At 40.7% G+C, this 18,276-nt stretch overlaps 1 protein-coding gene across 2 annotated transcripts in view; it reads left to right on the forward strand.

The window, feature by feature from the left end:
* Positions 1 to 318: 318 nt before the first annotated feature.
* The window catches only part of Kat7 (lysine acetyltransferase 7), a 38,534-nt gene continuing 20,576 nt past the window's right edge, over positions 319 to 18,276 (forward strand). The window contains exons 1-5 of one of the 2 annotated variants that reach the window (XM_075991020.1): positions 319 to 504; positions 4,721 to 4,868; positions 7,309 to 7,485; positions 9,974 to 10,213; positions 14,988 to 15,070. In XM_075991020.1, the coding sequence (XP_075847135.1) occupies positions 490 to 504; positions 4,721 to 4,868; positions 7,309 to 7,485; positions 9,974 to 10,213; positions 14,988 to 15,070 (663 nt within the window). In that variant the 5' untranslated portion in view covers positions 319 to 489. The remainder of the gene's footprint in view (positions 505 to 4,720; positions 4,869 to 7,308; positions 7,486 to 9,973; positions 10,214 to 14,987; positions 15,071 to 18,276) is intronic. The other variant, XM_075991019.1, reaches the window with a different exon arrangement.

Below are 18,276 nucleotides of genomic sequence, written 5' to 3' on the forward strand. Positions count from 1 at the left end.
GGGTTTTCCTTCCTCCACGGCAGAAACTAAACGACCCAGGAAGGGAGATTTCGCCCAAGGTAAAGATGAAAACGGTTAACTTCAACTGTCAGACGTCTGCCCCAAACAATCATGGCTACCTAATCCCACAAAGGTTGCCACACACCTAACTAAAAATGGCTGGCCCAAGGCTTCACTATCGGGGTGCTTTCCTGCCCAACTCCAAAATGGCGCTCACTGGCCTCTCTACAAGTTGCAAACTTTCCCAGTATCCTCTCTGGCTTAATCGTCAGGTGACGCGAGCCTCAGCCGGAAGTGAAGGAAAAAGAGCTTCAGCCCGCGCGGCGCCTGCGCAGAAGGCTCCAGACGCTGAGAGGCAGGAGGCACTTGGGATCGTCCGCAGGGTTTGGGACTGCTACAGAGGCCGCCACGGAGCCCGCCGGAGCCACCGTTCCTGCTGCTGCTGCTGCCGCCGCCCGAATCGGAACCGTCGGGCTGCAGCCGCCGGCAATGCCGCGAAGGAAGGTGAGAAATGGCAGAGGAGGGATGGCGGGTTTCTAAGGCGAGGCGGTTTGAGTAACGTGACGCAGCTGGCCACGCCTCGCCGTGGTCGGCTTCCAACTTCCCGCTCCCCCGAACCCGGCCTAGGCACCCTGTTGCCTCTCGGTACCAGAGAGAAAAATGTGGGCCCGACCCTGGCCTCGGCCTATGCTTGTAGCTATTCCCGCCCTCTGCTTGCCTGGGTCGGAGGCGTTCTTCTTGTTAATTGGTCGCCGAAGCGTCTGGAAGGATATTGATTGGGTGGTGACGCCGCCTATTTGGGCTCAACGGTCACCTCCCCGCGTGCGTGGGCGGCGTCTGGGTCTGGCCCCGGTGCTCTGCGACTGGCTGTGGAGGATGCTCGCCCTTTTCCTCATTGGCCCAGCGTCGCAGTCTGTTCTTGTGGCGGGTGCGGTTTAGCAAGGCCCGGATTGGGTCGCCCGAGGCCCCGTTCTTCCGGATAGAGATGGCGATAGGCGCAAAGACGCGTTTTGGAGAGCCCACTTTGCCCTCCAGGTGGGGAGCGCAACAAAACCGAGGAATGGGTGGTGCCCACTCCCAAGGGGTACCTCGCAGGCCTGTTGCATCGCAGACGCCGTCTTCCCCTGACCCAGTTTGACATTGCCTGGAAAGTATATTTTGGAAAAATAGCAACGCAAGACTTGATAGAGTTAGAAGGGTTTTTTTGAATTTTGAAATCATACAGGAAATATGTGATCGTGTGTGGTGCGTGCTCTTGAGTGTGCGGGTGCGGGCGACTGACGGTGTATGGCTTGCTTACTGAGCCAGAAGCGAGGTTTTCTGGCTTGCAGTAGGCTCTCAGGACCCACCTGTCTTGTCTCCCCAGTGGTAGTGTTCTAGGCTCGTGCACGCTGGGGAATCTGTATTGAGGCTTTTATGCTGACATCTAAAGCCGGCTCTCCAGCCCCCACCCTGCTCATTGCATTCTACAACTGAATATAGGAAGGACAGCTGACCTGCATCCAGGCCACTTGTCAAGTGCAGGCAAGCCGGAACTGCAGAACAGATGTAAAGCAGTTCCGCAGATGTTCGCTGACCTCTTGCTACATGCTAGTCACTAGGAATTCAGAAAGTAGGGGTGATCTCTGGTTTACGGGTATCACAGCTGAGTGGAGAACGCAAAGAGGTAACCACAGAAGGCTGCAGTACAGGCTCAGCTGGAAATTACGCTGTGAGGAAGCAGTTAACTCAAATGGTGAAGAGCTGGCTGTCAGGGTGAAGCCCTGAAGAATTGGTAGAAGGTCGTGGATTCCCATCTGGTTCGTTGGATGAGGTGACTTTAGAGATTGCCTCTTATTTTAGTGCTACTCTGTGACTCTGGAGCCAGATTATGAATGAAATACATGGATGGATAGATGGTTGGTATTCCTGTTTCTGCAGAAATCATTCTTCATGGAGGCTTTCCAAGTTGAATATTTACATTAATGTCTTTTAAAATGACTGAGTTGACAAGTTGTGTTTATGACCAAATACAAGAGACATGCATATTGGTACATTGGAAGAGGTCCGGTCTCCTTTTAGCATTTTCCAAATAACTAGAGTCCTGGAAAATGTAAATTCTTACTGGGTATTATGGCAGTAATACCCTTTAATCTCAGCACTTGGGAGGTGGATCTCTGTAGTTTGAGGTACACCCTGCAGGCTAAGAGATCTCTCTCTCTATCTATCTATCTATCTATCTATCTATCTATCTATCTATCTATCTATCTATCTCACACACACAAAAGAAAATGTAAGCTCTTGCTGGTGTAGTGGTACACACTTATAGCCCTAGTATTCTGAAGGTTGAGGCTAGCCTAAGCAATATAGCAAGATTCTATCTCAACAACAACAAAGCCCCAAATGTAAATATGTTAGTATCTTGTCTGATGGCAGATCTGTCCTAAATTATCCTTAGGCTACTTAATTTTTTTATATATCTTATTCAGTGTAGTACTACAGTTCTATTTGCATTAAAAATATTAATGTGTTTAATGAGGGGGTTATTTGTAGGACATATGTGTTCTTTCTAAAAAATCTAAAGACTTACCGAGTAGTGTTGTTAAACCAGGTGGATCTCTGTGTGTGACCTGGTCTACAGAGCTAGTTTCAGGACAGCCAGGGCTGTTACTCAGAGAAACCCTGTCTTGAAACCCTCCCACCCCCAAAAATCTAAAGGATTTTTAACTCCAAACATACTTGGCAGCTTATTCTTTGAATTTGACCTAGAGCTAGGGTGAGCTCAGTGATACATGGTTAGTGCCTTGAAGCCCCAAGTTTAGTCCCAGTGCATCCTACTCCCTGCCCTGCCAAAAATATTAGGGCTTAAGTTTGAGGTGTTGAAGTGATTTCAGCAAATTTTCTTCTATTTCTGGCTTAGAAAGGGACATAGTGTAAGTGCTTAAATGATAAAAGTAATCTTCATGGCTAACCACTCCGCTGGAGGCTAACTGCCGATTATGACTGGGATGGGAGGTGACTTTTTAAAAACCTGACATATGGGACTGGAAAGAGGGTTCAGTGGTCCAGAGCTTCTGTTGCTTTTACAGAGGGCCTGGGTTCTGTTGCTCATAGACATTTATGACTTCAGTTTCAGGGGGTTTGACAACGTCCTTTAACTTCTAAGGACATGTATGTGATACACAGACATGCAGACAAAGCTGTCATACATATAGAATAAAATAAATGGGGGCTGGAGAGATGGCTCAACAGTTAAGAGCACTGGCTGTTCTTCCAGAGGTCCTGAGTTCAGTTCCCAACAGATGGCTCACAACCATCTGTAATGAGATTTGGTGTCCTCTTCTGGCATGCAGGCATATATGTAGACAGAATACTATATACATAATAAATAAGTCTTTAAAAAATGTAATTTCTTTTTTTTAAAGATTTATTTATTAAGTATACAATGTTCTGTCTATCTGTATGTTCTGTAATTTCTTTTTAAAACCTGGTTTGACTACCTATGAGTCTTTAGTATAAATTCTTTTTCCAGCACTTATAACACCCATGTATAGAAACTTCAAGGACAGGTGACTCAAAATAATTTGTGTCTTTTTTCTTAATTTTTTTTTTTTTTGAGATTAGAGTTATAGACCATGTTTGTTTGGTGTGGTTTTTTTTTTAAGATTTTTTTTTGTGTATAATGTATGTGTATATATACTTGAATGTATATAGATTTACCACATATATGTAGGTAGGTACCTGTAGAAGCCAAATGAATTTGTTGAAGCTCCTAGAACTGGAGTTATAGGCAGTTGTGAGTCACTATGTGGGTGTTGGGAATCAAACCCAGGGCCTCCTCAAAAAAGCAGCATATGTTCTTAAACAGTGAACCATTTTTCCTACCCCAAGACCATATTTTAAAATGATGTATTTTTTAATGTGTTGTTTTGTTTTGGGGTCAGGGTCTTTCTGTATGTCACTCTAGATGTTCTGGAACTCACTTATATAGATAGATTAGGCTGGCCTGGAACTCACATAGATTTTCCTACTTTTACTGGGATTAAAGGCATGCACCACTTTGCCCAGCTAATGTGTGATTTTTCTTGATGGAGAGTTTGAACAAAATTTACCCTGAAGTTAAATGGGGCCTAGCATTAACATTTTATTCATTGTCTTGGACTTTTTTAAAAAAACGATTTAGTTATATTGTTCTAACTATGTGTATGTATGTATGCCCCAGGAGGCGAGAGGCTAGTGGTTTCCCTGGAGCTGGAGTAACAGGCAGTTTGTGAGCCACCGTGTAGCTGCTGGGAATTGAACTCTGGCGTATACAGTCTGAGCTGTATATGCTCTTAGCCACTGGTTTATCTCTGCTTTTTCTTTTCTTTTCTGACATGGTTTTGCTATCCAGACCATTTGATTTTGGTGTTTTGTTGTTAGATTAGGTGCTTTTATTTCTAATTTGTTGATCTCTTATGAGAGTTCTAATGATTCAGTCTGAATTGTTTCAGAATTAGTGATAATACAATAAGAGTTACTTCTTTTTCCAAGTTTGTTTAGCACAAACTTATTTGTAGGTCGTTCCACTAAAATGTCTGAAATGAAGGACAGTTCCTCTGAGCAGGAGGGGAAATTGTGATGGAGCCCTTTCTTACATTGGAACTTGGTACTTCAGCTTCACGGTTCATTTTGCTTCCAGTGCTAATAGAATCCCGCAGTAAATGCTTTCATGCTAATGTCTGGATCTATGGTATTACAGAGAAATGCAGGCAGTAGTTCAGATGGAACCGAAGATTCCGATTTTTCTACAGATCTCGAGCACACAGACAGTTCAGAGAGTGATGGTACATCGCGACGTTCTGCCCGAGTCACTCGCTCTTCAGCCAGGCTAAGCCAGAGTTCTCAAGGTAAAAGTCATTTTTTTTTCCTCACTGTTCCTCACACTGGACAGATTGGTATCATTTTATTGTGCTAGTTCATAGGGATACTGGTCCTTTGGCTTGGTGTAGATAGACTGTGTCAAAGTGTAAGGCAAATACAGAGATACTAGATCATCAAAATGTTTCTGACAGATACCATGTCCTGTGTATAGGCTGTGGCTTGCATAAATATGAGACACAGGTTTCTTGAGTCATTTTTTAAAGACTTTATGGTATTATTAGTCATAAAATGGTAAAATGGGAATGTTATTTTAGCTCTTTGTAAAATGGCTTAGGGCCTTAAGATGCGTATTTCATGTGTTAGTGAGGCTTATTGCTTCTAAAAGAACATTTAATTATAGAATGTAGAGTCACATTTGATAGATACAACAGTGTGTGAGTAAATACCCAGAATTTTGCTTTGGTAGTAAAAGAACAAAAGTCTTGTGTTTGGAAGGCTCTTTAGTGTACTTAGCCACCCGTTTGGGCTCATTTGGTGAGTAGCCTTTGCCCCACCAAATTTGTTCAGTGTGGAAGAGAGGTTTAGCTAAAACACGAAGGTGACTATCAGTCTGTGATGATAGAGTAAACGGAAAAATTATAACATGGGGGTGGGTATGGTAGCACATGCCTCGACCCCCAATACTTGGGAAGCAGAGGTGTGCTTGCAGAGCTCTGAATTCAAGGCCATTCTGGTCTATATAGTTCAAGACTAACCAGAGCTATATACTGAGACTCTGGCTCACCCTCCCCCACCACCAAAAAAAAAAAAGGCAAAAAGTATATTTATGTATGTATTATCTATATAAGATAGATCAATAGAGTAATCGATAGGTAGATAGATACAGTTACATGGATGTTTATGTGTGTGTTTGTGCACACACAAATAAATGCGATTTGTTAAAGAATCCTGTGGAAGCCCAGAGGTGGGGCAACCACATTGTTATCTGGTAGCAGTCTAATAGGAGTTTACAGATTGAAAGATGAGAAAAATGTTTTAGGCAGAGGGAACCATATATGCAGAAAATCCTAAGGGTTCTTAGAAACTGTAATTAGCTATGTTCTAAAGGCAATGGATACTCAAAACAGCTTGGGGGGGGGCGGGGTCCTCTGCAGTTATTTTATTTCCTGGCCATGGAACTATACAACTCTTGAGCATCAGCACAGGGTAAGACTGCCCTCCCTAATGTGAAATATAGACAGCCTTGTGAAAAGAGCCCCAAAAAGTATATGAATTTGGGGACCTGTGTACAAACATCTCTGGACAGCTTGAGAAACTCAACTTATATTTCACGCATTGTTATAGTATGTGTTTGTTTATAACATTCTATAGTTTTAACTTTGAGTTTCTTTTCTTATTGGAGATATGAAGGTCTATAAAGGCTTTAGAATAGGTTTCTCTATGGGAACAACTTAAGGGACTGAAGTGAAGGCTCAGCAGTTAAGAGCACTTAGTTGCTTTTTCAAAGTACCTAGGTTCAGCTCCCAGCACCCACCTAGTGGTGCCTAGTAAATCCAGGGAAGTCAGTACTCATACACATAAAAATAAAGCACCAGGTGGTGGTGATACACGCGTTTAGTCCCAGCACTTTGGGAGGCAGACACAGGATGATCTTTGTGAGTTTGAGTCCAGCCTGGTCTACAAGAGCTAGTTCCAGGACAGCTAGAACTGTTACACAGAGAAACCCTATCTTGAAAAACAAACAAACAAAGTTTTTAAAAAATCCAAAACTTAAAAAAGATGAATTTCATTTGATTGTTTTGAGCCAATTTATCCTTAGGTATTCCAGGCTGGCCTGTAAGTTACTATCATTCTGCCTCAGAATCCCAAATACAATACTTATGTCACTAGGTTTGTCTTAAAAATTTTTGTACTTTTCGAATACATTATAATTTCACATAAAAATGTAAGGACAATTAAAAGACTAAGTAAGCCCCCAATATAGTATGTATTATTCTGTTAGCTTTAGGGCATCTGTATTATGATGGGCTGTAGCAAGGAAGGAAACAGGTGGTACAGTTAATACTGGTAAAGAACTCTCCTCATAATATTGAGAAATATGCAGCTAGTGTGTCCTCCCCCCCAACTAAGGTAAGTATTTTTCTTTTTCATGGATAAAGAAGTAAACTTGGAGACATTAACTTGCCCAAGATGCCACACATGGTTGCTGTGTGGAGTGGAATCCGAATAGAGTTCAGTCTTCACTACAGGGCCTAAATTTTCATGTTTTGCTCTTATGAAATTATTACACCTGAGCTAAATTCCTGTCATGTGTCATTTAGTGAGATCAGTATAGTCCTAAGGACTTGTTGGGTTTGTGAAATAAGGAAGAAAAGGAACTGCCCATTCTTATTAATTGTGTGGATGGGAATAAAATGGTTTTCTTCTTTTTTCCTTTATTTTACGACCTTTTAAAACCGGGATCAGATTCTAGCCCTGTTCGAAATTTGCCATCTTTTGGTGCTGAGGAGCCCGCATATTCTACCAGAAGAGTGACCCGTAGTCAGCAGCAGCCCACCCCAGTGACTCCAAAAAAGTACCCTCTTCGGCAGACTCGCTCATCTGGCTCTGAAACGGAACAGGTGGTTGATTTTTCAGATAGAGGTAAGTGGATGTGTATGACTTGTTGGTGTACAAAGGATCTGGTCAGTTTTCTCTTAAGGCTTTGACTCTGCAGAGAGATACTGTCAGAGTTTAGGTAAGCAAACACTATTTACCTGAGTTTGTTTGTTTGGGGTTTGCAGCTTTGTTTGTGGTTTATGAAATGGGGTTCACAGTAGATAGCCTCAAAATTGTGATCCTCCTGCCTCAACCTCCAGAGTGCTGGGGCTGCAGATGTATGCCACCATGCTCAATTTATTTAATTTCTTACTGTCTTACACAGTCTGTTTTGATTGCTAGAGTGTTAATGTCCAAGCAGCTAGAGTGTATTAGATTGGATGTGTAATGGGGGAAAAGGAGGTGGGGCCTTCTGAGCCTCAACACGAAGAAGGCATGGCCCAGATTTTACTAGTTCTGTGATTACTAGTCCATTTTCCTCCAGACTGTTGACTAGAAGAGATCTTTGGTGATAGATAGTGGTAAGTTAATTTGGTTGTGACCCAGTGACTCAAGAGCCTTAGAGAGAGGTGTTAGAGTAGATCTTACAGGCTACTGAGATTCTTCAACCAGGCAACATGGTTGGTTGGTTTGCACAAATTCAAATGGTTTAACTCTGTTTGGTAATACTTGGAAGTACAAAGATTTTCATATAAAAATTTGTACTTATTTTTAAATTTTTATTAATATTTAATGTGTTTGGTCTGCATATAAGTATTTGAGCCATGTTTGCGCCTAGTACCCAAGGAGCCAGAAGAGGGCATAAGATTTCCTGGGATGGGGCTGGAGAGATGGCTCAGTGGTTAAGAGCATTGCCTGCTCTTCCAAAGGTCCTGAGTTCAATTCCCAGCAACCACATGGTGGCTCACAACCATCTGTAATAGGGTCTGGTGCTCTCTTCTGGCCTTCAGACATACACACAGAATATTGTATACATAATAAATAAATATTAAAAAAAAAAGAGATTTCCTGGGATGAGAGTTAAAACTGTGAACTCCTGTGTGGGTGTTGTAATGAAACCCAGGTCCTCTGGGAGAACAACTAGTGTTCTTTAACCAATGAGTCATCTCTCCAGCCCCAATACTTTATTTTTTGGTTGTCTAATTATTTTTGTTTGGTTTGGTTTGAGATAGGATCTCTATGTAGAGCTGGCTATCCTGGAACTTATTATCTAGGTCAGGCTGGCTTTGAACTCACAGATCAATAGTTAATTTTTAAAACAGGGAAGATTTGGAAATACTGGTGGCCATTTATCCACAGTAATTATTAGCTGGAGCTGAATTGTAGCTGCCACCTTTGGAGACAATGAGATTATTTGACCATGTCCAGCCCTGTAGGTATCTGGCTTGTAATCCTTGATTTAAGAGTGTTCAGTTGGCCGGGTGTGTTGGTGTGGGTACAAATTCAAGTACTCGGGAGGCAGAGGCAGATGGATTTCTGAGTTCGAGGCCAGCCTTGTCTATAACCTTTATAGAGCTAGTTCCAGGACAACTAGGGCTGTTACACAGAGAAACCCTATCTCAACAAACAACCGCACACAGGGTCTTTCTAAGTAGCCTTCCTTGCTACGTAGTCCAGGCTGGCCTTGAACTCATCACAGAGAATGCCTGCTTTTGCCTTCTGAGTATTGGTATTAAAGGAATGTACTACCTCACCCAGCTTATTTATTTTCTGTCCTGTGTATCTCTAGGAAAGAAAATGGGTTGATTATTTAGTAACTATTTTTTTCAGTAAAGAACCTAATACCTTTTGGTGAATTTTTAAAATGACAGTAAAAAGTTTTTTTTTAAATTTATTTATTTATTAAGGATTTCTGCCTCCTCCCCGCAACCGCTTCCCATTTCCCTCCCCCTCCCCCGATCAAGTCCCCCTCCCTCATCTGCTCGAAGAGCAATAGATCAATCAGGGTTCCCTGACCTGTGAGAAGCCCAAGGATCGCCCACCTCTATCCAAAAAGTTTTAAGTTTTATTGCTAAACAACACTTGGGATGGCGAGAACACAGTTTTGTGATATTTAGGTGCTTTTGAAAACTTTATTTATATTCAGTTTTTGATTACCCTGGATTAAAAGCTTAGGAGAAACATAAAAAAAGTAACATGTAGTAGGAAAACCCCAAATTTACATTCAGCCAGAATTTACAGTTACATCAAAGTGATGGTTTCAGTGTCTTATAGCAGATAAGTAGATAAAAATTACTGGTTAAGATCTTGGAGGGTTATATAGACATAGCTCATTTGTAGACTGCTGGCATAACATGTATGAGGCCCTGCTGGGCCTACCACTGCATAAAACTAGATGCGCTGGTACATGCCTATAAGCTCAGAACTAGAGAGCTAGAGGCAGGAGGATGCTGCCTATAGAGTTTGGGCTACTTGACACCATGTCTTTTTAAAAAGCTGTAGAAAGAGAGCTGCAAAGTCTATAAACTTCAATCTAATGAATCTTCAAGTAAATAGACCCATTCACCAGTTTTACCAATTGCTTTTTCTTTAGAAACTAAAAACACAGCTGATCATGATGAGTCACCTCCTAGAACTCCAACTGGAAATGCACCTTCTTCTGAGTCTGACATCGACATCTCTAGCCCCAATGTGTCTCATGATGAGAGCATTGCCAAGGACATGTCCCTGAAGGACTCAGGCAGTGATCTCTCTCACCGTCCCAAGCGCCGTCGATTTCACGAAAGCTACAATTTCAATATGAAATGTCCTACGCCAGGCTGCAACTCTCTGGGTGAGTGTGCCCCAGCTTCATAACTGATACAAGGATTCCATTGTGATCTAGCTTTTCAGACTCTTCAGTGGTTGTATACTCAGAGCAGTCTTAGATGAAAACTGTTCTTGGCCTATTGTCTGTGCATAATATCAGATGTAGGGAAATATGACTATGATGAACTGTTCACTGCATGCTTTTCCCAGTGAAAAAGTCCCTCCTTTCCTCAGCAGAAACAAAAATGGAAAACAAGTTCTCTTGAAACGCCTCATCATGCAGCACATGGTTTATACTTCTGAGGTCTGATGCAGTATAAGATAGTGCCTAATAATGGATGCATGGCCACAGCCAATATGGAAACGATGAGAACATATGCATGAGACCTGACCTTTATGACCAAGAGTTTTTAATTTCTAAGCTTTGTGTATTTAGCTAGTCTAAATGGGAAAAACTTCTCTGATAAGTGTCTTGTTTTCTCAAAACTTTTAACTTTTAGGGAATCGCTTAAGAGATTTGAAGCTTATTTGTGCTGCTTGAGTGAGCTGAGATGTAGCTGTTGTGAGTGAGCCTTTGCCTGAAGTTGGAAGGTGCTGGTTGATCGATAAAGCACCTTTTAGTATGGATTTATCTTTATGCTTATACTGTGGTCATGAAGGGTGCCAGCAGTGTTGTGTGTGTTTTTTAAAGGTAGATACTTTTTAGACATGCTTTGACGATACTAGTGATTAAAAGCAGTTGGGAAACTGGTGTCAGTAGACTTGTTAAATAGAACTGCCACAACCTTCAGTTTGTAAAACATTCAGTCTCTGAAAACAGGCTTTCGAAGTAGTGGCGCTGCACTTTCCATGCTGTGTTTTTTCTGTCTAAGAAATGGCTTCATGTTGCTTAATGGCTAGGATATGTTTTGAGAGCATGTACTTTGACAAACTTAGATGATATAGCCTACTGTACAATTAGGCTGTTGGGTTTGTGTGTGTGTATTTGTATATAGCACAGCCTATTATTTCTATATCCCAGTGAACAAAGCAACTTGCGGTAAGTCAAACATGAGAACATGGTGCAGTTTAGAGACTCAGTAAACTCAAAATGTATGTGATGGTTGCTAGTGGAACTTGGATGCTGCTTTACTAGAAACTTTTATTTAACAGGACTGCACTGAAATAAGGATGAGTGGGGTATGGCAGCAGGTGCCTTAATCTCAGCACTCAGAAGACCAAGGTAGAAGGTGGCTGAGTTCAAGGCTGGTCTAGGCTGTCTAATGAGACTATTTCTAAATAAATAAGAAAATGATGAAAAGTATAATGCCCTAAACCAACAACCTAGTTGCTTATATTGTCAGTCATTATATGCTACATAGAATTAGTTGTATGTGCTATGATCAGCTTAATAGATTTGTTTATATTAGTGTGCCCACAACTACATGAGTTGTGCATCCCACTTTACACATTGCAGCAACTGCAAAATCACGAACTAATAGGAACTTTTCAGCCCCACTGTAATATGATGGAACCTTTATTTGTGTGGTCTGCTATTTTTGTTCTTAGAGGTCCATTGTTTACTGAAACATTAGACAGACAGTATGTGTCTCTCTAAAGTTAAAATCTTTTCCTCTCATCTTCATTCTTTTGAGATAGGTTCTTGGTATGTAACCCTGTTTGGCCTGATAGTCACTGTGTAGCCTATGCTGGCCTCAAGTTTATAGAAATCCTCTTTTAAAATTTTTTTTTTAAGAATTTTTTTGTTGTTTTGAGATTTATTTTATGTGTATGAATGTTTTGCCTGCATGTATGTATATATACCACATTTGTATCTGGTACCCAAAGAAGTCTAAAAAGGTTATAGGATCCAAACTGGAGTTAAAGGTGGTTATGGGTCCTTGGATTAAAACCTGGGTCCTCTGGAAGAGCAACAAGTACTCGAAATTTCTGAGCTATCTCTCCAGCCCCTAGATAAATTGTTTCAGCCTTCCAAGTGATAGCATTACAGACATGTTCCACCGTGCCTTGGTAAAGTACAGTCCCAGCGAACTGACAACCTGAGTGTCATAAATACCATTCCTTTGTAGTTGGATTATTATCACCCTTCAAAACTTACTCTATGGATTATGCTATGGCTTTTTGGTCTTGTTTTTTATTTATTTATTTTTAAGAATTTCATGCTGTATATTTTGTTTATATCTTTTTCCCCAACTCCTCCCATATTCAACCCACCTCCCTGCTATATAATTTTTAAAATCCCAATGTCTCCTTAAGCCCAAAATTACAGTTTTTTACTTTGAAAGAATGGTGAGCTTTTTGAATGAAAATTGTGCAGTGTGTGTGCAGATGCATGAGCCAGATACACACCTGTGGCAGCTAGATGGGTATACTGGATGTTCTTAAAAGGGTGAAGAGTTTTGTAGGCTTGCATTTAGCTTGACTAGTTAATCTTTTATCTTATTAGCATTGTCTCTCTGCTCTTTGAATCATTGGTGTTTTATAATTCTCTTAGAAGAGATGTATAGCAAAGAAATAATGTTCAGTTTTCTGTATTTTAAAAGTTTATTATTTATGTATGTAGGATACACTTGTCATAGCATGGGTGTGGAGGACAGAGATCATATTTTTTTTTGAATGCTTTATACAACTTTATTTGTTTTAATCTTGTTAATGTACAGGCATTGGCACATTTTAAAAACAAACTACATAAACAGATCTTTCCTATACTCTAGGAAAGTAGAATGTCAGAAGTCAGCAAACTGATAGGCTTAAAGTGCTAAAACAGAAGGCACTTCACAAAATCTCTTCACTCAATAGTGACGCCCTTCACTTTATCTGTGGCAGTGAATGTCTGAAGGACACATAGATATAACTTTGTGGCAGTAAAAATATAGACAAATAAAATCTTCTGGGCAATGTTTTGGTGTGGTGACCTGAAGTCTGCTTTAACTTTTCTCTTAGGAGAAGCTACAGCAGAATTCAGCTTTGAAAGAAATTGAATATAATCACTGGAGGGGCATGCTGGTAGACAGTTAATCATCCCCCCTGAACAGAGATCATATTTTTGAAGGCTGTTCTCTCCTTCACCTTTTTGTGGGGTCCAGGGATCGAACTCATGTTACCAAGCTTGGGGGCAGCCAGAGCTACATAGTTAGACCTGTCTAAAAACAGAGAGAGAGAGAGACAGACAGAGAGAGACAGAGAGACAGAGAGAGACAGAGACAGAGAGAAAGAGAGAGACAGACAGAGACGCACAGACAGAAATTGCTAAGGGGTAAAAGTGCTTGCTGTACAAGCAAGCCTGACAACGGAACCCTCATAAAGTGAATCTGTTAAGCCCAGCACCCCTACTACCCTGAGATAGGAGGCAGATGTAGAATCATTAGTGGAAGCTGGAGAGCCAGGAATACTGATACACAGCACCCAAACAAGAAAGATCCTGCCTCAACAAGGTGGAATGTAGAGACAAATACCACTTTTAACACATGTAGACAAATGTACATATGGGCACAAAATAGCATGGACAACAAGAAAGGGTGCATATGAAGTGAAGGACTGAGTGCAAGTGATGGACACTTAAGTCATGAAAGAGGATATGAAGCTCATTTTCCAGTTTTAACTCTCATGGGTTGTTTTTGGTTTGTTGGTCAAAGAGAAGTGCATATATTTAATAGTGAAAGTGTGAAATCCGTTGTGAAACTCCACAGCTTCAGATTGGCTATCCTAACTGTACAGAAATTCATTGTTTATTCCCTGTATGATTTTTTTGTATGCAGGCTCTTTTATAATATTGTTTTAATAAATTATAAGCAAAACAAAAAGGTGGAAGGTAAGAACCAATTTCCAAAAGTTGTTTCTCTTCAACACACACATCAATAATAACAACAATAATAATAGCACCTGTGTAGCTAGATGGTAGTGATACACAATCTTTACTTCCAGCACTCAGGAGGCAGAGGCAGGGGGATCTCTGTGGGATCGTGGCCAGTCCAGTCTGTGGAAAGAGTTTCAGGACAGCCAAGGGTACACAGTGAGTGAAATCCTGTCTCAAAAAAAAAAAAAAAAACAAGAACAAAACAAAAACCTATCTGAAAATAGAAACATGAGTAGAAATATGACTCTGTGATAGAGTGCTGGTCTAGCATGGCTTAGACCCTGGGTCCCATTCTCATTCATCAGTGTTAAAAAAGAAAGAAAGAAGGAAGACAGGAAGACTGCCCTGTAGTTAGAACAAACTTCCTGTGTCATTCCTGATGTTTTCCCCAAGAAGGCCTTATGCAAATTGCCCTATTAACTTAAGAGTTTGGTTATAGAAATTAAAATCTTTAAATATTCATTCTTCAAAAAAAGTATATTGAATCTTATTCAAGATTATCAGAATATGTTTTCATATTGTAAAAGTGGCCATTTTCTTTTGATTATTCAAAAGGAGTTAAATGAAGGTAGGTTAGTTTTTCATAGTAGAAAGAATTAGGTTACTTCTTTTAAATTCATTAGACTGGATTAATTTAAGAAAGGTTTTCTTCGTTTGTTTTGTTTTTTTTTGTTGTTTGTTTTTTGAGACAGGTTTCTCTGTATAGCCCTGGCTGTCCTAGAACTCACTCTGTAGACCAGGATGGCCCCAAACTCAGACCTAAACTGCCTCTGCCTCCTGAATGCTGGGATTAAAGGTGTACAAGTCATGATCTTCACAGCACTTCCTCTTGGTAACATTTATTTGTTAAAACAGGACAGTAAAATAACAGATTATTGTCAAGAAAAATCTCTTCCTAAGGTGCATGTTCTTCCTGGAAATTAAGTTTTCCCTCCTTTAACAGGACATCTTACAGGAAAACACGAGAGACATTTTTCCATCTCAGGATGCCCGCTCTATCATAACCTCTCAGCTGACGAATGCAAGGTAACTGTGTGCTCCTTTCTTCAGGGCGTGCTCTAGAATGCTTGCTACTTGACCCACACTTTGCTAAGCACTCGGGGTACAGCAGCAACAAGGGGACAAGGTCTTGTTCTTTCATGTATGTGGAGGAAGCAATGAAAAAAATTTTTTGGTTTTTTTTTTTTTTTTTTAAACAAAAACTAGCTACATGGACAAATAAAAGAATATCATGTATAATGAGTGTTACGGAAGAATTAATAGAGAGATTTATCTTTAGAATATTGGGAATTTCACCTCTAGCACATTCATTTCCTTGGTAACTGACTTCATAATCTGCCAGGGACAAATCTTTTCCACTCAAGCAGAATTTGCATAGCTAGTTGATCCCATTGTTCCACCTCAGGCTTTAACAAATCCGTGAAGTTGTTTTGGTTTTTCAGCCATTTTCAAATGTTTATTCTTCTGTTCATTCTTCAGAATACTATTCCTATCTGTTCCTATCAGTCACAATCTATTCTTGGCTAGTTCTTTTACATTCTTCAAAAACACAGTTCCTAAATAACCTTTGGGACTTGGGGTTGATGTGTTTGAGACTCCAGCCTAAGGTCCTCTTTTGTTCATTCCTGCGTGGGTTTCTGCTCCCAGGGTGGATCATGCTAATTATGGGGAAGCAAGAATTGCAATAGTAATTAAATAGAGGGCTCAGGTAGTCTTTGGACAAGTTCTCCAGGCTGAGGACTTTGACTACACCGAAGTGTTAGTTGCTGTTTTGTTGTTGTTCCTTTGCTCACAAGGCCTGGGTCACAGGTTTATGCCTGTGTGAACAGGTCTCATTTGGAAAAGAATTCAATTTCCTGTTCTTTTTGCTTCAGGAACTTGTTCATATTTACAAGGTCTTGGGGTGGAGTTGGGAAAGTTTCTTCACATGTTTAAATTTTCACCAAGTAAAACTTGAAATGCTTACATGTATTTTTCATGTTGTCAAAGACCTTGCTCTTTATTTTCATTCCAAATCTGTCTGTATGAGACAGCTTCTGTGTTGGCTTTGCTTATCTTCCCACTGTCTTCCTTCAGCTGGCTGAGAGCAAGCATGGTGGTATCAGCACCCAACTCAGGTGCTGACCAAACACTTCTTTCTTTGAAAATAACTGCGATGGTGTTTTCGTGATGCTCCTCTACTGCTTATCTTTCTTTTTTTTTTTTTTTTTTTTTTTTAAAATATTTATTTATTTATTATGTATACAATATTCTGCCTGTGTGTATGTCTGCAGGCCAGAAGAGGGCACCAGACCCCACCACAGATGGTTGTGAGCCACCATGTGGTTGCCGGGAATTGAACTCAGGACCTTTGGAAGAGCAGGCAATGCTCTTAACCACTGAGCCATCTCTCCAGCCCTCTACTGCTTATCTTTAATACAGCAATCTGATAGTGCTTTGTTTTACATCAGTCTACCTGAAGCATAACTTTGAAGAACATGGCATGCAGCAATATTTACCAAGTACCTTAAGCAGTTTATTTTAGAAATTTGAGGAACATTTTAGACCAGGGAAGAAAATCCTAAATAAAGGAAAAGGTTTCTGTTGTAAATTTTTCCTGTGTGTCCTGTACAGGGAGATACGACGGGCATCATCTTTTTACTGCTGGACTGTGTGCTTGGAGGAGGGCACTAGAGTCAGAGCCTTTGTACATGCTAGGCAGATGCGCCGTTATTGAGCCACGTCCCTGATGAAAGCTCTTAAATTTTTTTTAAACAAATATTTATTTATTATGTATACAATATTCTTTCTGTGTGTATGTCTGAAGGCCAGAAGAGAGCACCAGACCCTATTACAGATGGTTGTGAGCCACCATGTGGTTGCTGGGAATTGAACTCAGGACCTTTGGAAGAGCAGGCAATGCTCTTAACCGCTGAGCCATCTCTCCAGCCCCCGAAAGCTCTTAAATTTTAAACAGCCTGCATATACATGATTGCTCTTGCATTTTCCAGCAAACCTTTTTTATTGTCTTTTTGTGTGGCTGCATATACCTTTTATGGATAACAAAGGATTCAGTTGAGTAAGATAAAATAAAAAAAACAAAACACTTGTGATCAAGGAGTTTGCATTCTCATGGGGGGAATTGTGAATTAATAAGTAAATATAAGTTTATGCCATGATAAACACCATGAAAAACACCAAGGTGGAAGTAGCATACTGTTTTTACTAGAGGAGGTCAAGGAAGCCCTCTCTGAGATTGGTATGCATTCTAGAACATGGTTGGTGTCAGAGGAATGGAGATAGCTAAGAAGGACTGGAGATAGACTGTTGGGCTTGAAAGAAGGTTGTGTGACTGGAGCATGATAGGAAATGAAGAAGCAGGATTGAGATCATAAGGCCTGTAGACCTTAGCACAAGGATTACATTTTTATTCTGATGACAGTAGAAACATTTGGAGGGCTCTGCAGAAAAGAAGTAGTCATTGAAACAACCATTGTGAAGAATGGCTAGAGAAGAAAGAGATGAGACAGGATAGATAGATTGGAAGCTATCTTAGAAGTTCTTGCAGTAAGTGGTAGCTTGGACTGTTGTGGTGTTGGTAAAATTCTAAGAACAGATTGGAGTCAGGATGAGTTTTGAAGGGGAGCAAGCTAGTAGGAGTTGGGCTTAGTAGAGATAGGAGAAAAAGAAATGAAGGATTGCATCCAAGTTTTGAATCAATCAGTTGTTGATATGGTACCATTTGTTGATATTGGAGAGCAGTGGAATGGAGCAGATGTGAGAAATATTGGTAGTCTTCTTTGAGGCTGCTAAGTGATTAACCCAGTAGGCAGGTAGATATGAGGTGTCAGTTCCCAAAGGGTGAAACTGAAATTAATGAGAGCTAACAGGATTTCCCTGGGGTCTGCTGTCTACAGAGTTGTGTTTGCTTGTAGACTTGAATTCAGGTTTTTCCCTCTTTCCTTTCCTTCAAGTTCCCCCACCCCCAATCCTTTCTTAGTCCTCGAGGCAGGATCTAGTCTCCTTGTGCTGAATAGGCTGGTCTTAAAGTCCTCTAAGCTGTCTCAGCCTGTTTGCTAACTAAGACTATGGGCAAATGTCACTGTACCCATCCTGAACCCAGATTTTTCTGATGTTTTCTTCATACTTGCTCACTCCCTTGTACTTCTTTACAGTTTCCTATCAGCATAGTGGAAGAATTTCAGGCCAGAGCCATCATTCTTACTGAAAGTCTCAACTTTACAACATTTAGC

The sequence above is a fragment of the Microtus pennsylvanicus genome, chromosome 11, assembly GCF_037038515.1.
Source record: "Microtus pennsylvanicus isolate mMicPen1 chromosome 11, mMicPen1.hap1, whole genome shotgun sequence".
In the NCBI taxonomy this organism is placed as follows: Eukaryota; Metazoa; Chordata; class Mammalia; order Rodentia; family Cricetidae; genus Microtus; species Microtus pennsylvanicus.